The 19,550-nt window shown below is 33.5% G+C and overlaps 1 protein-coding gene across 1 annotated transcript; it reads right to left on the reverse strand.

Annotated features, from left to right (window-relative positions):
* Positions 1-290: 290 nt before the first annotated feature.
* Positions 291-15,152, reverse strand: LOC120138156 (ABC transporter D family member 1-like). The gene is made up of 26 exons (XM_039153733.1): positions 14,864-15,152; positions 13,481-13,602; positions 12,254-12,533; positions 11,485-11,709; positions 10,444-10,641; positions 9,902-10,356; positions 9,413-9,551; positions 9,253-9,331; positions 8,152-8,390; positions 7,717-8,021; positions 7,525-7,636; positions 7,281-7,439; positions 6,382-6,481; positions 6,187-6,295; positions 5,098-5,188; positions 4,845-4,969; positions 4,551-4,700; positions 4,037-4,109; positions 3,480-3,660; positions 3,245-3,403; positions 2,419-2,580; positions 2,115-2,348; positions 1,277-1,440; positions 1,124-1,176; positions 962-1,040; positions 291-793 (listed from the first exon to the last, which is right to left on the reverse strand). Exons 2-26 carry the CDS (start codon positions 13,540-13,542, stop codon positions 707-709), a joined length of 4,020 nt encoding a protein of 1,339 aa, XP_039009664.1. The 5' UTR covers positions 13,543-13,602; positions 14,864-15,152; the 3' UTR covers positions 291-706.
* Positions 15,153-19,550: the final 4,398 nt, after the last annotated feature.

Consider the following 19,550-nt stretch of genomic DNA (forward strand, 5'->3'; position numbering starts at 1 on the left):
TATTCAAAAGGATAGAAAACAAAAATGGATAGATCTGTCAAATCACGTTGGTTGAATTTAGAGCCAATATTTTGAGTGGAACAAATGCTTTTGCATAATCGGTTTTAAACTCAACCCAATCAGATGAACATCTCTTCAATCATTTTACACTCTTCAACTCACTTTCTCCCAACAATGCCAACATACGTTACGATTTGAAAAAAAAAATTATATGATACAAATAAGAAAATATAAAATATCTTAAAAGACAATTACATCGGTGCATACAAAACAACATAAAATGTTGTCAAAAGAAAGTAATAATATATTCCCTTCCATTTTATTAATTAGGCGAACAATAACAAACGCATCAAATTCTTACAACATGAAGGGCCATTGGATTTTTATCCCACAAAAGAAAGGGTAAAAAGAATAGCGATATGCGAGGGAATGAAAAACCTGTACATGAATGTTTCTTTATGCTTACACGGATTAAGTTATCATTTAATCATATTTGTAATAATCTGTTCTATTCTGTTCTAATCAAAGGTAAATTACAATTCTCACTAACACCTACCATCACCTTTGACTTGCCCCTTCTTCTCAGCATGATAAACAACTTATCCTTCCCTATGATGCTGTGAAGCAGCAAAGTCGGCTTCAACCGCACTCCGCTTCTTGACCCATCATAAGGAGCACAAACAAAGAGCTTGCTGTTGTACCAAACTCATTGCTTGATTGACCGAAGTTCCCACTTACCCTCACCATCAACGAGTCGTAACTCCAAGGCATGGAATGGTATTAGAGCAGGCCGCTGAGAGAGCACAATAGATAAGACAAGGGAACGGCTTAAATTTCAAAGGAATTAATATTGTTGCAATGATGGCGTTAAGAATCATGATGAGCATCATAAATGTTCTAATATCCATCAAAGTAAAAAGGAAAATTTGTTCTGAATGTTTGTCAGGATCAAACTACTTGCCTGTGATGAGGTAATAACGGTAATACCCAAATCTTTTGCCACTCTATAAAGTTGTTCCTCAACATCGACACTTGTGGCACTGCCATGGGAAGAATAACCCAGGTAAATTAGACATCTAGTTACCGGGTTTTAAACAAAATACATATGTGATTAGTTACATACTTTGTGCACTCGTCAAGGATACCAAATTTAGGTCTGTGGAAGAACAAGCGCGCCTGGTAAAATAGAAAGTTTGCAATCAAAATAACATAATTATGCCTGGGATAAATAGTAACGTATTGTTTTCCAAAAGGTGCAAAAGTTGGCTTAACTCACCATGCCTAATCTTTGTTGTTCTCCGAGTGAGAGAATGTCTTCCCAATTGAGATTAGCATCCCATCCACCTTCCTCACGTTCTAAAAGATAATTCAATCGAACATTTTCAAGAATGGTTTTCAAACGTGCATCAAGAATGATGTTGGCTTCCGCTTGACTTATACCTGAAAATTTTAGATGTTCATAATTTCCAAAAACACAGAGACAACCTCAGTACATTGTTTTCAGATAAACCGCTAAAGAAATAAACTGGTAACTTTGACACCAACACATAATAAATGATTTGTCACTTTATCACACCTTTAAATTGTTGTCTTATTCTTAATGAATAGAATAGAGACTAGATACAAACTCAGGTGAACCCCCTAGATCCAAATTTGAGAATTTTGAACTCTAATTATGGTCCATGTCCCTTGATAACCCATTCCCAAAGAAAAAATGCAAATGCCAACTGCCAAAATTCCAGATAATTATAGTTTTCATTAACTATTTTTGGTGGGATGAGGAAGACCAAATAGTAAATGGATGGATGGAAATTATTTAATAAAAAAAAGACCTGTCTTTACTTAGTTAAGTGGGAATATAATCCTTGACATCGCAAAATACAACAATATCAAAGGGAAAAAGCTTAGTTTCTTCTTCTTGTAACAAAACTTAAATAGACAATCACACATCAAAATGGCACCTCTTTCTTTAACGTATACTTCCAGTCTAAAAATGTAAACCCAACCGCCAAAGTACAGCAAACAAGCAATAATTTTTTATGGTTATATTATTGGACCAAAATGGCGTTCAATATTAAACAAGGAAAGCAATGCAACTTATGCAAGTAGGTTACCTTGACCGTACAACTTTAATTCTCTCATCTCTGCTTCCTCACGAGAGAGAGGATATATGATTTGATCCCTTAAAGTTCCCAAGCACGTATATGGTCGCTGAGGAACATAGAATATGCCACCAGATGCAGTATCTTCATCAAAATGGTGGGATGGTTTATAAAGCCTTCCACTCACAATAGGCCACAGACCTCTAAGTACTCTGAAAACAGAACTTTTTCCACTCCCATTTGGACCTTAAGAGATTAAAGGCAAGTCAGATATGAATCTCCTATCTAGGAAAACAATAAAAATTCCTATACTAACCAGTAACTAGCAGGCTTTTTCCTGGTACCACATCACATGTCAACTGCCTAGCCAACTGCTTCTGTGCTGGAGTAATTATATCCACCTCCGAAAAAGAAATAACATCTTTAGCGGGGAGAGCTGTCCTCTGAGACCGCAACAAGTTATTGGCGCTCAAATCCCCTGGATAGATTACAATCTTGTTAGATATATGCTTAACATTTAGGCAACTAAGAAAGTTTTTAAATAAATAAATTGAAGTATTGAACTAAGATGACTAAGAAAAGAAGTTGATCCTAATCAAATACATACAGACCAGGGGCTGATCAACAAAAATATTTATGAAGGCAAAAAAAAGATACGCCATACAGAAGCAAATACATTGCAAGAAAGAATTTCTCAAGTGATAAATACTATGAGCATAAGTATGTCAAATTGAAACACTACCTACATTACAAATCCCATGTTTTGGTAAGGCCCAAGAAATCAATGTATAATGGTTTTTGTTGAAATGTCCTGAGGGACAATGTATGGAGTTTCATACTGTAAGCAGCTTACATGCATGCACTCAACTGTTATGTTTTTATAAATTTATGAATTGCTCCTAGAAGATACCAACAGAAAACCTCCATCTCCAAACATATGATATTTGAATTCTGTAAAGTTTTTTCACACCCAGAATCTAAGGATTTAAAAAATAAGGCTCTCAAAATAATGCTAAATGCTAAACACCACAAGATTTGACAAAAATCCTTTTATACCATTGTTTCAACAAATATAACAGAACACACATAAAAAATAAATGCAAGGTATAAACAACCATTAGAAAAGAGTAAATTAGATATACCAGACTGAGCAGCATCAAGAAGCTCTTCAAGCTCAAAAATTCTGTTGATGCTCCCTGATAGCTCCAGAAACTTTCTGTGCAGTTCTAGGATGTCACCAAAAGCTAAAAAGCTTTGAGACACAACAGATGCCAGGAACCTCAGTGCATGTGCCAGCTCACCTAAAAATTAGTTAAGTACTTTCAGGGAGAGATGGAGAAACCAGAAAGTACTATATAGTCAAGTCAGATATCTAACCTTGAGTAGAAACTAAGGCTCGGTCTCCCTTGTGCTCTAGGGCATATAATAAGCTCAAAAACCAAGTAACATTATGCGGAAGTTGTTTTGTGACAAAATCATCAAGAATACCAAACAGCCATTTCTTCTTCAGAAGAAGCAGAGAGTGATCAAGAAGCTCCTTAAATCTTGAGTCGACCATCTGTTAAATATAAGAAACATACAATTAGAGACGGGGAATGGAAGTTCTGGAGAAACAGGAGTCTAGTAATGTTGCATAATGCATGATAAGCAGCAAATCATGCAAAAGGGAAAAATTAGTAGAGGGAGGGCATCAATCAAACAAAACCTGCCTCTGAAATGTAGGAACAGTACAAAATAGAATTTATTTTTTGGGTTTCAGTCTAGCATGTTAACCGTAAACTATAGTTGTGCAATATAAACGTAAGATGTATCCAAACTACTACTGGTTTCCATCTAAGTTTCCGCAAGGAAATTTCTACAACAGCATAAAAGATGATGGAAACAATGGTAGGCATTCGAATGTATCAGATACAAGAATGAGTTAACTATCTTACTGCTTTTTCCCGAGCACCGCCTCCAAAGAAAGCAACAGATTCAGCATGAGTGCGCAGTCTTTCATGCATGAACCTAATTAAATTATAGTACAAATTATTAGAATGATATATGCAGCAGCAACATCCAGATATCCATCAAATTACACCAAAATCCCTATGTGGATACATGTGTTTTCATCTTTTCATATATCAATCAATGCTTTAAGAATCTAACAGGCAATGAACGGTGAGAGTATGAAAAACACAAACTAATTATTGTCCATTTAAAGAGAATTAATTTAATGTTAACATATAAATGTACAAATGAGATAGCAACATAACTTCTTCTCATATTAGAGATTTTAATTGTTCTAATCAATCCACTGCATCATGAAAGCATTCTAACTTCCAGAGCCTCTCTTATTAAACTACCACACCAGTTTACAATGGAACTCTGCACATACATGTTCATGCAAGTATTTCCGTGTGTAAGTCCTAGCATTCTTAGTATTAGCAGCATGGATTCTAGAATTACCTAAAGGTCCCCTCAAGCTGTTGTTCTCGACTTGTCAAATCACCAAAATCAGGAGTAACAGTCCTTAGAAAACCCAGACCAAGTAACATATATGCATACAAAATGGCAACACCCCTTCTCCCAGTTAACAACTTCATTCTCCAGGTGAACCTAAAATTTGCAGCGTTGGTTAGAATTTTTCTTAGAAAGATAGACAAATGAGTTAGGAAAGGGACATATGCTTTCAAACCCAAGAATCAAGATTAGAAAGAAAACAAATCCTATCATCAAAATAAAACAAGATAATGTACTCACCACAAAATGTCAACAGATGGCTTTACCATTCCAGTAACCAGTCCTGACAAATCAGTTGTTAACTTTTCAAGATCATGAGTTAATCTTTGATCCGCATCAATACTTTTACTTGACATGTGAAAGACCTACAATGAGATGAATGTGATGTGAATTTACTATTACAGAATTCTAGGTAATAGAAGAGACAATTATAAAAATTGAGCAATGTCGACCAAGTTCACAAGCATCAGTGTATCACAGCAGATCAAACTACCTGGTAAAATGCATTATTTCTTAAGTAGTTCTTAAGCAAATTTTGGGTCAACCTAATCCTCCATCCAAGGGCCAGCCTAGCTGTCAAGTGCCTGGAAACCAAGAAAAAGGTTATTTAAAAAAAAAGCTATCTTTGACTGAGAAGGCATGGAACTAGATGTAAAATAGCTAGGAGTGAGAATAAAACTTATGTAGTAAAATTCATACCACCATGAATAAATTTAATCAAAGTCTTTCGAATCACTAACAACATCAAAATAATTTCAAAAAAAAAAAAATTCTGGAGATTATCCATGAAATTTGAATATACGTGGTTGACATTCATTATCTTCATATGACCCAAAGACCCACTTAGAAGTTTACCAGCCTGATATGAAGTAATGGGAATATAATAGAATAACTGACCATGCATAGTTTATCACTAAAAGCATATATTATTTAACAATCACAAATTACAGGTAAATAAAAGTCTACAAGTTAGAAAAGAAGCCGTGCATATAATAGGCTACACAATCTGCACATACAAAACAAAAACATACTAAAACACAAAATGGATAGTATACAAAGCATTCAGTTTACAGCATTGGAGAAAAAGAACACTAATACAAATCCTATAACTCTTTTGATTGATGATGCAATCTCTCCTGTTCAGGAAAATCTCAGAAGTCAGACCCTAGTGAGGGATTTGTCAACAAGTTTACTTAGGAAGCACAGTAAGATAAAAAAGGATCAGAAAAAAAGCAATTTCAGTATCTTCAGGGGGAAAAAATCTTTTGGCTTCAAACACATATAGACCCAGGAGTTCGGGGTTCACATTCAAACTAGACCAATCACAGGTACCAGTAAGATATCAATTTCATTATTGGGGTTTGGGAGTACACTAGGACTAAATCATTAATACAACACAATACCTATAGTAGTTAGGAAGACAAAAACATACATGTACGCCATATTGCAGATAAGTAACACAGCCATTATATAAGCAAACTTAATACATAACTACGCTGATAGATCTTTTCTCAATTAGTATCTCCCTCTTTTAGTTTATGCATTTCATATGGAGGTCAATGTGTTCTTTAGGAAAAATTACCTTAAGGAAGGTGCAATAAAAGAGGATGCACCACTTTGAAGAACACTTATACCAATTAAACGGATAAAGGCAGCCTTATTCTGCTCCAAAACATACTTCACAGTGGTCCCTGGGAAGTGATTGGTTTAAAATAACAATAAAACAATATCTTGGATTTTAAAATGAATAAATAGTATAATAATATATTTGTAATACCATTCAATGATGCAATTCGATCTGATATCCATGTTCTCGAGACAACGAGAAAAGCAACTGCAAGTAGTTGAGCCCCTTGTTTGTCAAATACCGTAGGCACCTAAAATACAAGAATTTAAGGTTGTAGATAAAGAATTAAAAACTAGTGTTGGTGGATAAAAACATTTGCTCATTAATTACATTAAGGACTTTGCATAAGGTTTACTCGAATTCAAATATTGAAGATAAGTAAAATATCAAAAACATTAATCCTCCATATGCTCAAAAACGTTATACAACAGTGTTTAAGCTACTTGTACAAGCTATGTTAGGGTTATATAGGTATAATAGAGACATCTAGAAAATGTGGTCGACTCCATCTTTGCAATTCATAATGGCACTTTCAGAAAACACAAGGATATAACTTTAAGCATTTACTCTCTGGGACTCAAACTCTACACTAAAAGCCAATTAATCAAATATACTGTTCGTACAGCGTTCTTCCAGGATCTAAAAAACTAACGAAAAATCACTTTAGGAATAAGCAATATCAAATACATAAATGTCCTACTTAATGACCAAGCAAGACAAAATAATTTACATTTTTGGGAAGCTCATCATTCAGTTTTGCAGTAAAATTTAAAACTTCATAAAGTCAATTACTGATACAAGCTTTGAACTCTATTTGCTAAATTAATAGTTCTGTATGATAAAAAAACCACATAAATGTCCTACTTAATGACCAAGCAAAACATAATAATCTATACTTTTAGGGAACTCAGCATTCAGTTTTCCAGTAAAATTTAGAACTTCACAAAGCCAATTACTGATAACTACTTTGGGCACAATAATGGGCAATTCATCCTCTCAAGTTTATGAGGTTAGTTTAAGAGAATAAAGAAAGCTTGTTCAAAACATACCAATATTCTAAACATGGCAGCTACTCTCAATGGCAGTACTCTTGGAACCTTGTGGAGTTGAGGAACAATAGGCAACCTAACATCATGAGTCACAGAGGGTGATGCTGCTATCACCTCTGACACATGTGATATAGTCTTTGGACTTGATAATTCAGAGTCCTAGAAAAATTCAGTCAAAATTTTTCAGTGAGAAAAAATGGATTAGAACACACACACAGAAACCAAACTTCAGAATTTTTAAGACCTTTTTAGCAGCAGTGAATGCCCGTTGAACTGCAATTGCATCAGTTTGGCGGTCTGTCTCAGAAACTGTAGTCAAATCAATCTCACCTTCACTCTGTACTGACGAATTCTCCCTGCATGTTTTGTAGAAATTCGATTAATGCAACATAACTACTGGTTATCCATGCAGTACCTTCAACTTTATGTTTGGTACCTTTTGTAATGAACTTTCCATCCTCCTTCCCCATCCAAGGACAAAACAACATCATGAAATGCAACTAGTGCTGGACGATGTGATATAGTTATGCATGATGTACCCATTGCTCTAACCTTAGCACAAAATCGTTCCTCCATATCAGTCGTCACAGCACTAGTGCACTCATCAAGAATAGCAAATTTAGGCTTATGGTAGAAGAGTCTAGCCATCCCCAATCTTTGTTGCTCCCCAAGAGAGAGTTCATCACCCCAATTCACCTCTTTCTCAGGTGGATAACGATCCAACAGGTAGTCAAGGTCAACCTAAAGGAACAACAAATTGAAGAATTATTTTAAAGGTAGCCTATAAAACTCAAAAAGAAACAGAAAGCATTAATACACAATTCAAAGAACAGGAAACAAAAAAAAAACTATTATGAGATTAAACTCATACATTTTTCAACAGGTCCACCATTCCACCATGTGTAAGAGGCTCAACCTCCTGATATGCAGTAAGTGGATAAATTAGCTGGTCTCGAAGGGTTCCAAACGCTGTGTATGGTCTTTGTGGCACATAGAAGATTTCCTTATTAAGATCAGAACCAACGCCAGGTTTCACGATATGGCCAGATACGAGCGGCCAAAGACCACCTAAAACACGAAAAAGGGAACTCTTTCCACTTCCATTTGGACCTTCGGCAAAGAAAAAACAAGAGATTTATATTGGCCCAAAAAATCACAACGCAACTTTGAAACAGGATTAAGCACAAGCAGATTAATTTTCAGAAAGATAAAGGGCACCACACACACACATATATATATGTAAGTATACATACATAACAAAGCACATAAACGCGCACACACATATGCATAAACAAAGAACAAGAAGACTTTCGCTTTTCACTGGAAAAACATGAATACAATTATACAAGGATATTAACAATAGTCAATAGTAGGTAAGGTTTCCAAAGGGAAGATGAGGATTTTTTTTGTGGTGGGGGGAGAGAAAAGAGTAAATTCTCCATCTTCACCCCCATTCTTGCTCCAGAGGAACTTTGCTTCTTTTCATTCAACTAGAATTAAACATGTAGAATATTTTTCTTTCTCACTCTAAACCTGTCTCTAGCCCTCTTATTCAGCTTACCTTATCTTTTAAGTACCCCACAGAGAGTATGGCTTTGGAATCTAAGCAGAGAAAAATGAAATATGTACTGAAACATAGCTACAAAGCAAGATTATCATCAAATAGAACTGTTACGAGGTTTAATATTTAAATTAAGCCACTCTTTGGTTAATATAAAATATTAAGAAAACTCCCAAAAAAAATAGCCTCAGTGTAACCAAACAAAACATGAAGCAAATCATCACTGTGTACAAAATCTACAACTTGTTTATGGTAACTCTCATTTCCAATAAAAGCTTATTATACCTCCTCAAAAATAATAGAAATGGATGAAAAATTGCAAAATAGAAGCATGTTTAAAAGAAACGGAAAGGGCAACATAAGACATTAAAAGTAAAAATATAAATCAATTTTTTTCGAGGGTAAAAGCACCTGTAATCAAAAGATTAGATCCCAATTCAACCCTTAGAGAGAGATCTTTCACCAAAACATTTCCAGTTGGAGTGACAACCTGGATGGTTACAACCATTAGAACAAAAAACATTACCAAGACATATTAAGAATCATAATGGTTAAATATCATCTCAAATACCTTGACACCAGAAAACTCAACATAATTAGCTTCAGTTAAGTAATTCCTACTACCAGCGCTTTGCAGGGATGATTTTTTATCATCAGCACTGAACTCTTTCGATATGAGCATTAACTCATGAATACGGTCAGCATAACCACTGGAAGATATTAAGAGAAACAATGTAAAAAAAAAACATAAGTTATTAAGATTAATTAAAAATCTATCTCTCACGTTTTACTTCTTATAAGTTGTAATAATCAATAATTATTACTGAAGGTGCAATGAATTCTAAGGATGCTTAAGATTTCAAAAGTTACATAGAAAGTGTTAAATCTTCCTCTATCTCTGTCTCACTTAAGTGCAATATTGTAACAATCAACTATATTCATTATTGATTTTAGGGATGTGCCTGGTAAAATTTCAGAGGTTGCTTAGGAAGCGTTTAATGTTCGTCCATATGTTGTATCACTAACAACTCTCAAAAGACAGTAAAGAAGAAAGAAATACCTGAGACGATTTAGCCGTCTTGAACTTATAGAAAGGGTTGCCAGGGACTGAAATAATGAAATTACAACACTTGTGTGATATCTTAAATTACTCAACATTTCTGCCCGTCCCAATGTTGAAGTATCTGGTCTAAGATGGCCAGCAAAGAAAGGCTCAATGATCAGAACAACAGCCACAGTAGCTCCAAGGTACTTCAATAAGAAGTCCTGAATCATGCCAAACCACCAATGGTCATGAAGTACAATCTTCATGTGCCTTACAAGAGTCTTAAACTTCTGCTGAATATGAGATTCTTCTCTACTTTCTCCACCATAAAATGCTATACTCTCTGCATGAGTCCTTAACCTTGAATGAAGTTGTCTGTATTCTCCTTCCAACTGTTGTTCTTTGGACATGAGCTTCCCAAAAGCAGGAGAGAAGTTTCTTATTGCAGCTCCAGCTCCGAAAACATAGGCCTGCCAAGTAATATCCTGTGTTAATTTGACAATTAAACAATATGGCAATCGCCAAGTATTGATACAATTGAATAGGACGAAAATTACCAAAATCCAGAATATGTATTTCGGGCTAGCATAAGAACAAAGTCGCCAAGTATAAAGTAGGCCATCAGTAACTGCCGTCAGATCATCCTGTACAAGCTCACTCAACTCTGAACAGAATCTTGGCACGTCACTTGCAATCCGTTGTTCAGGATTCCTAATACGTCCATCAACATGTGATATTTTGTAATAAGCCATGTTCTGAAATCAAAAATTTTGTCAGGAAATAACAAATAGAACATATTAATTAAAAAATCTTTTTATGAATGTACATCTAATAGATGAGTACTTCTTACTCCATGAGAGAACAAACAAAAGTAAAGCAGCATTATAAGAAATGAAGATTGCATTTGCAATTTATATGTCAGAGGGACAATCTCATTGCAGTTTGAAGCAAAGTGGATTTGGAAAAAAACATTTGGAGGAAAGCGTAAATGAATAGGTATCAGGATTAAAACAGAATACTCAAAACTTTCAGCACTAACAAGAAAATATACTCAGTTCCAGGAAAGAAAATTTTAGACTCTGAACTTGACAAATTTTTGTCTACGAGGATTAAGACTTCAATTCCACAAGGCTTTTGGTTAAAGTTATCGCACACATTTTATAAGGGAAGATGAAAAATATCATATAAAAAGAATATGATACTATTAAATATTAAACAAAAAAACATGTAATCCACCTGCAAAGTAGAGATGCACAAACAAGATAGTTCACTTATGCAAGCACAGATGAACAGTAAAGCATGATTAATGAAGTCAGATGGGAAAGATACCTGACCCAGATTGAGATGAAATAGCATAGGATAGAAACTTTATAAAAAATAATAACAAATTATGCCAACATCAAGGCAGAAAACTACCTCAAAGTAATGTGCATGGATGAGTAGATAGTTCACTTATGCAAGCACAGATGAACAGTAAAGCATGATTAATGAAGTCAGATGGGAAAGATACCTGACCCAGATTGAGATGAAATAGCATAGGATAGAAACTTTATAAAAAATAATAACAAATTATGCCAACATCAAAGGCAGAAAACTACCTCAAAGTAATGTGCATGGATGAGTTTTGTCAGTATTTTTCTGAACCTCAGACTTAGGGTACCCGTTATGTATTTTGAAGTTGAATGAATGGTCGACAGAAGAAAACACAATAAAACATTTTCGAATATTAGCCGGAAAAATGATGGAACACGCCGAAGAAAAGCAGCACGGAATAGAAATCCCTGAACTTTTGCCAATCTATTGCTCAAAGCAGTTCTCAGCACCTGCAAAAAGGTATAAGAATAGATGTTACTTAAAAAGAGCACAAAACCTCCTCTACAGTACAAGCTAAATCAGCATCCATTGTTTGCCTTAACCAATTTCCTTCTCACGTGCATTGGCTTATTGCCTTATCCTTGTTTCTATTTGTGTAGTAAATATAAATTTAATCAGAGAATCATTTGGTTCTATAGCTTGTGTAATAATATGCCCTGTACTGCTTATGATATTGAGTAGATAGAATCTTTCTTCTTCATCTCATGGCACCAGAGCTCCTTCTTCTCTTTTCCCATATGAGAACCTAAGTTTCTCTCTAAGCTTTCCTGTTTGCAACATGTCCCTATTGAGCCACTGTTACAAAATCTAGACTCTAGGTAACAAGACAAGTACAAAGACGGATAATGTTTGAAAGTTTGCAAGTTTCTATCTTAATAATGTTTGTGATTTGCAATGTGATGTGACAAACAAAATATAAAGGATAAAAATTTCAGGAAGTAAGCAAAATATTAAGCCCTTGTATGTTGGATATACACAATAAAAAAAGCTTACCACCATGCCCACCAATGCCAAAAGATCTCTTGCACCCATTTGGCCCATCTTAGATAGAAGAATTGCTGTTAAAACCTGAAGGGACTTCAATCCTCCTTTCTTTCGTGTAGTTCCCTTTACATTATTGTTCTTTTTAAGAACTTTATCTGAATTGTCTCTGTTTCCTTGGACCCCATTGTAATGACTATATGAAACAGCTTTTTTATTACTAAACCTTGATTGCAGATAAGCAGCAGTTCCACCGGCAACAACAATACCAGAAGCAAGAAGTAGTGCTTTCCTGTGAAAAGATAAAAAAAAAGGTAAATACAAGTCATATGGGGAACTGAGAAGACTAAGGTTATTTGATTTGAGCACTGTAACATGAATACCATTGCATGAACATCCAACATAGCACCACTAGACAAGTGAGTAGAGGAATAACATCATGCCACATAGCATATAAATTAGTTTAACAATAGTAAGACATGATAGGACCTAGCATAGCGCATTGTGCATAGATCACCATTCCTAATAATAAGATGGTATATTCTCCCACATCATCTTTTACAAGAGAATGCCCCCATCCAGATGTTTTCTTTTCTCTCCTAAGTCCCAGCTCTTAAAAACATGTTCACTCCAAATAGTTAGCTGGTTTAAAAACTTCCGAAATGTTATTTATGATTAAACTGATAATGAAGGCATGTACTCGAGACCAGTTCCATTTTCTATATCATTCTTCCTCTAAATTTTTGAATTTTTTATAACAGTTAAAGGAACAACTTTCAAGGTTTTACTAATTGATAGAGAATGCCTTGATACAATGATAGTTCCCAAGATAAAAACAGAATTAAAAAATGCAAGCCGAAAATGACAATGTGTTACATTATTCTTTCAACACTTTTAAAGCTTCTAACAAGTGTAAAGTGCAGGCCTTCTATTCATGAGGTTACTCACTTTAGGTATATAGTAAGAAACCCCAAACAAATAGAAGATCTGAAGACACTTTTCTCTATTTATTCACATTCATCAAGAAGTATTAAGAAAAGTATAGAGGAAAGAGAGAAACACAAGGTAATATTTTCTATAGAATAAGGGTAAAATAGTAGCATCATCATTAACAAACCAGTTCAACAAAAGCACAAACTATTTTATCATTTATACGAAAAAAATAAATTCACTCAATTAAGATATAGGAATATCAATATAATTATTAAAATTGAATATAACCAAAAAAAATACAAATACCTCCTAGAAGCCAGAAGATTTTGGCCATGCTCCGTTAGCTGCAACAATTGAAGAGAAGGCATTGTTGAAGGTGGAACACAACACGGTTGCAAAGATAGGCCACCAACCAAGGATCGAAGATTCTGGAATACATTAACAACTGTTAAATAACAATGCTTCAATTTTGGCATTTCCTACAATCAAAATTGGGAACCAGTATATTGAAAGAGGGACAAATAGTACTTATTATTTTTTAAGAAAAAGTGAAGAAACATCGCTAGAAATGTACATGTCTGTTGTTATAAGACAACATTTATACCCCTATAGTGCACTTGCTGTAAATGACAACAAATAGGATACAAGATTATATGTGAAAATAAAATCTAGCAAGGACTCTTCAAATTGGAGAAACTTTAAGCGGCAATTTTTTATTTATTGACTAAAACATCCCAAATCTTCCCTGTTATTCCCCGAAAGAATAGATCTCAAAAATTTTACAGCCAAGGCCAACTAATGCAATTAGTAGCATTGTGAAAGATAATGTTCTGCAGAAGGAAAGACAATTGTAACAAATTCAAACTCTCTCTCTCTCTCTCTCTATATATATATATATATAAAATAATAACTTAAGATGGTTTAGTTCGAACCCTTCTTAATCTATCACAAACTCTATTGCTTGAATCTACTAAAAATAAATAAAAATGTACATTCTTCATCTGAAAATGTAAACAAATTTCTGAGCAACCCACCTCTTCTTCATTAAAAAATTGTTAAATTAATTTTGTGCCCGCTGTCCAACATGCAAGTAGCCTGAATTTCTAATACTTAGTTGCCACATTAGAGCTTAGGGGCATTGAACCCTCTGTCACAAACCAGACAAACTGGTCTCAAAAACGAATACCTCATAAACTTCATATTACTATATTAACCACAAGATTTACCAAAGCAGATGCCACAAATTGATGAGAACTAAAGGCGAATCAATGTTGTTCAATTTAACAGTAATAGTAGCCAGAACATTTTACAATCTATACATGAAATAACCCTAAACAGCTACAATTCACTACTACCTCGAAAATCAACAGAGAAGAGGAAAAGCCTAACTGTAGCATTAAATTTTACAACGTCAACAATGCAGACCTGAACTTTTAGAGCTCCACTTCAGTTCAACTCTCCATAATTTGATCAAACACCTTAACATACCAAACATATTTTCTTTAAATAGTGACAGCCTTTTTTTCCCTATTTTTTCTTTTATAAAAAGAGTCTCCTAAAAACATAATAATCCTAATCTCCATAAACTAATCAGAACCGCAGATTCAAAAACAAGAAAAAAAATGAAAATTTAACTACAATCCAAAAATTAAAAGAAAATAAAAATAGAGAGCAGGTGTTTAATAGTACCTGAGCTTCTCACAATCGCATCAAAACAATAGAAACCGCTTCAATCTTTGCAATCCCCTTCTCTCTCTCTCTCTCTCTCTCTCTCTCTCTCTCTCTCTCCCACCTATCAATTGCTCTCGTAACCGAAATTTCCACCGAATTTTTTTCCTTTAAATACTGATTATAAAATCGCCAAGCTCCCCAATCATTGAACCAAATTATTCGGGGGGCGGTGGTTTGCTGAATCGAAGACGAGCGGGATGAACAGAATTCCAAGTAAAGAGGAGAGAGAAAATAAGATTTTTCCCCTTTTTTTCTTCTTAAGAATGAGAGAGAAAGCCTCTGGCAGATGACATATTCTAGGCGATGGAGTGTCGTAGGGCGCCTTATTTATACATAATTAAGTAATTCCAACTGTTTAACTAATGTGCCCAATTTTTATTTTAATTTTTATTTAATTTTTTGAATTATAATTTGCCCAAATTCGTTTTCTGTGAATAGAACTCGTCTCTCTTCTTCCTTTTACTTTTAATCCAAACAAACCTATGTGTCCCGTAACTTAATGAACAACGTTCACACTTTTAGAACCCTTCTTAATTATTTTTTTCAAAAAATTAATGATTATATTATTTAACTTTTTTAATATATTGTTTTTAATTATTTTAAAACTATATTTTAATATTAATCAATATATATATATTTAATAAATTCCCCCAAAATTTTGGCTAAAGAAACGACAACATAAAAGTCGTGTTTTGTATTTCCGATTAATGATTATATTATTTAACTTTTTTAATATATTGTTTTTAATTATTTTAAAACTATATTTTAATATTAATCAATATATATATATTTAATAAATTCCCCCAAAAATTTTGGCTAAAGAAACGACAACATAAAAGTCGTGTTTTGTATTTCCGAATAAATTTTAAATTAACTCAACAGTCAAGACTCCATTCTTTTCTTTAAAGTTAATAATGTTTGCGTTTTGAAGTTGATAATGACTTGTTTTAGTAATAAGACCTACCATATTTAAATTATAAAAGTATTGGTATCTTAAATTTGAAATTTTATTTGTTTAAAAGGTTGTAACTAAATTTATGTTTTATGTTAATGGAAATAAATTTATCTCGTAAGTAGTTGTCAGTTCGTCTCTTTTAGCTTGAATGAAAAATCATGACCGACAAGAGAATAGTTGTTGGTCAATATTTCTCTATAAGAGAGTGTTGATCGTAAAGAGGCGGAATCGATGTCTAAGTTGAAGAAGTTTCAGCCTCTTATCAGTCTTGATTAATAGTATTTATGGTGGTTCTTATCTCGTAGTTGACGTCATCAAGTATATGTCTATTATGATTATTCGTATGTCAACAAATTAGATAGAGTTGATAGTCAAAACTTGAATTTTGATTTGGTGGATTACGTGGGCATGTCATATGTCCTAAGTAAAAGCCTTGTCTATGTTGTCGTAACCGGTTTTCACTCGGGCACGAATTTTTCTTGACGGAAAAAGTATGTGAATAAATAAATGGTTTTATAATAAAAAGGGATTCGTGGTCGGTTACGTTTTGGGAATGATTAGTACTCTCACAACGCCCAAAATTAGTACACATTAATTATAAATTGTCTATAATACTATAATTTAAGAATTCGAATATAAATTTAATTTATGATCCTCTTATTTCAGATTCAATCATATAATTCTAAGGAAAAATATAACTAAAGTAAATAAATATATATATTATAAGTAATAGAATTTATTTATTTAAAAATATGAGAATATGACATCTAGTTACTTTAAGGCAATCCCTTTCTTTAATATTAAAAAAATAAATAAATATTAATAAAAATATGATAAAAATAATTTAAATAAAACTGAAGAAAATATATATTATTTTTATAAGTAGGGTATTTATTTATCTAAAAATATCAGAAAATTAGTTACTTTAAGACAACCCCTTTCTTAATATAAAAAAATAAATAAATTTAAACATTTCATATATATATATATATATATATATATTCACATGATTAAAATAAAATAAAAAGTAAAATAAAGAATAATAATTAAAGTACTAAATTAAAAATATTGAAACTGGGTAATAATAAAAAAATAAAAAAAAAATTCAATTAATAATGACCAAAATAAAGAAAATTAAAATTATGTAATCATATTCATAAATAAAATAATGACTAATGACTAAAATGAAATAAAATATAAATTAGCATGCAAAATTTGAAATAAAATAAATAAAAAATCAGTGACTAAACTATAAAACAATACCTAAACTATAAGGACTTATAGGTGATTAACCAACTAACTAGTGACTTAAATGTAAATACACGCTAAAAGTACAGGTACCTTGGCTTGATTTACCCTATTTTAAACAAGAGCATTTTCTATACAAAACATAAACGGGAAATATCATATTAGGCCCAACGATTTGAACTAAAGATCAAAACACTCCAAGTCAGTGGTTAAAATGAAAAAAAATGGTACCAGTTTGGGGATTTAAATGTGATTTTCCCAAAAACATACGATATATAAGCATATTTTTCTTCATATAGATAAAATAAACAAACCCTAGCCCACTTTCTTATCTCTTCTTTTCTCTCAACCGAGAGACCACAACTCTCACATTCCTCTTTTACATCCGGCCGAGCGACCCAAGAAAAACAACACCACCTTGTTGCCGGCCACCGTAAATCGGTAGCCAAATACTCCTCCGATCATTCCCCACACAAAACCCGAATCTAAAATTTATCCTAAAAAATTTTAAATCCCGATTTGGGATTAAAACTACCAAAATCTGGAACTAACAACTCAAGTTTTTATTCCCCAATACTTCTATCAGCGTATCTCCGGCGACTTAAACTTCAACGACGAACCCTTGGCGCCGGTACAACTAACTCTTCTTTATTGTTTTTTATTTATTTATTAACCTACTTTTTTATTTCGAAAATAAAAATACAATACAAAGCTGAAAAATAAAAACAAATGTGAAAATAACCTTTGTTGTTTTCTTTCTGATTTTTTTTTGTATTGATGCTTGATTCCCATGTAAAAAATTTACATAATGGTCTTGGATTTTTATATCCCCAATTTACAAAATAAGAATCAAAGATGATTTTTCCTTTCTCCTTGCATGTGTGGTTGTTGTTGGTGCGCGTGGAGGGACATATGGTTTAGTGGAAGCTGTTGGAACGGGGACGTATAGGGGCTGTTGTCATTTGCTGGAAGCTGCTGGAACTGTAACATGGAGAGGAGACGCTGGCAGTGCTGGAAGCTACTGGATGGAGGGGACTACTAGATATGAGAGGTAAAAATGGTGATTACAACTGCCCCTCTTTGCTCGTTGCTGTGGAACATGAATGGAGCAAAGACATAAAGCACCATTTTTAGCTTGAATTGTTCAAACTTCTGAGCCATAAGTTCTTCTCATTATGAATTTTTTGCTCACTTCGGACGAGTTCTTCTTATTATGAATTTTCCACTATTAATGATGATTTATCTCTTTCTGTGATGGATTTGACAAAAGGTTGAACAATGTTGATGTTGATCTATTTCCCTCTGTGATGAGTCGAGCTAAGGTTGAACAAGTTCTTGAGATTATGAACTTCTTCTTCCTCTTCAGATGAGTTCTTCATATTATAAACTCCTATCTGGAAATGTTAATGTTGTTCTATCTCCTTCTGCGATAAAGTCAAGCAAAAGGTGGAATAAGCTCTTCAGACTATGAACTTCTTCTTTCTCTTCAGATGGGTTCTTCAGATTATGAACTCCTTCCTCTTCATATGAGTTCTTCGGGCTATGAACTCCTTCTTCCTCTTCAGACGAGTTCTTCAGATTATGAACTCCTTCTTCCTCTTCAGACGAGTTCTTCAGACTATGAACCCAATATTCCTCTTCATATGAGTTCTTCAGATTATGAACTCATTCTTCCTCTTCAGACGAGTTCTTCAGATTATGAACTCCTTCTTCCTCTTCAGACGAGTTCTTCAGACTATGAACCCATTATTCCTCTTCATATGAGTTCTTCAGATTATGAACTCCTTCTTCCTCTTCAGACGAGTTCTTTAGATTATGAACTCCTTCTTCCTCTTCAGACGAGTTCTTCAGACTATGAACTCCTTCTTCCTCTTCAGACGAGTTCTTCAGACTATGAACTCCTTCTGGAAATATTTTAAGAAAAATAATCTCAAGTGAGATAAATTGTTATTTAGAGTGAAACTTTCTCCAGCGAGAAACAGTTTGTTTTAAGAAAAACAATCTCAAGTGAGATAAATTGCTATTTCAAGTGAAACTTTCTCTAGCGAAAAAAAAATTGTTTTAAGAAAAACAATCTCAAGTGAGATAAATTACTATTTCGAGTGAAAATTTCTCCAGCGAAAAATAGTTTATTTTAAGAAAAACAATCTCAAGTGAGATAAATTGATATTTCAAGTGAAACTTTCTCCAGTGAGAAACAGTTTGTTTTAAGAAAAATAATCTCAAGTGAGATAAATTGCTATTTGAAAACATCCTGCACTGAAGGTCTTATGGATGGCCTGTAGGACTTACAAATTTGGGAAATAGTTTACTAAGTAAGAAACTTTGGAAATCGTTTTCTTACTATTCAACAATTTCATTTTCAAAAAAGATTAAATGAGAAACTTTGGAACTTGTTTTCTCATTTTTCGAAATAACTTTTTAGTTGGGTAACATGACCCA

The sequence above is a fragment of the Hibiscus syriacus genome, unplaced genomic scaffold (genome assembly GCF_006381635.1).
Source record: "Hibiscus syriacus cultivar Baekdansim isolate YM2019G1 unplaced genomic scaffold, ASM638163v2 tig00110678_pilon, whole genome shotgun sequence".
NCBI classification, from domain to species: Eukaryota; Viridiplantae; Streptophyta; class Magnoliopsida; order Malvales; family Malvaceae; genus Hibiscus; species Hibiscus syriacus.

Bases quoted from the DNA above. Each gene is read 5' to 3' on its own strand.
- LOC120138156 (XM_039153733.1), bottom strand. From the start codon at position 13,542: ATGCCTTCTCTTCAATTGTTGCAGCTAACGGAGCATGGCCAAAATCTT. The intron at 8,391-9,252 runs GTGCTTTTACCC...TCTTTGCCGAAG, and splicing joins ATCTAATCTTTTGATTACAG to GTCCAAATGGAAGTGGAAAG. The intron at 6,296-6,381 runs GTATTACAAATA...ATCACTTCCCAG, and splicing joins TCGAATTGCATCATTGAATG to GGACCACTGTGAAGTATGTT.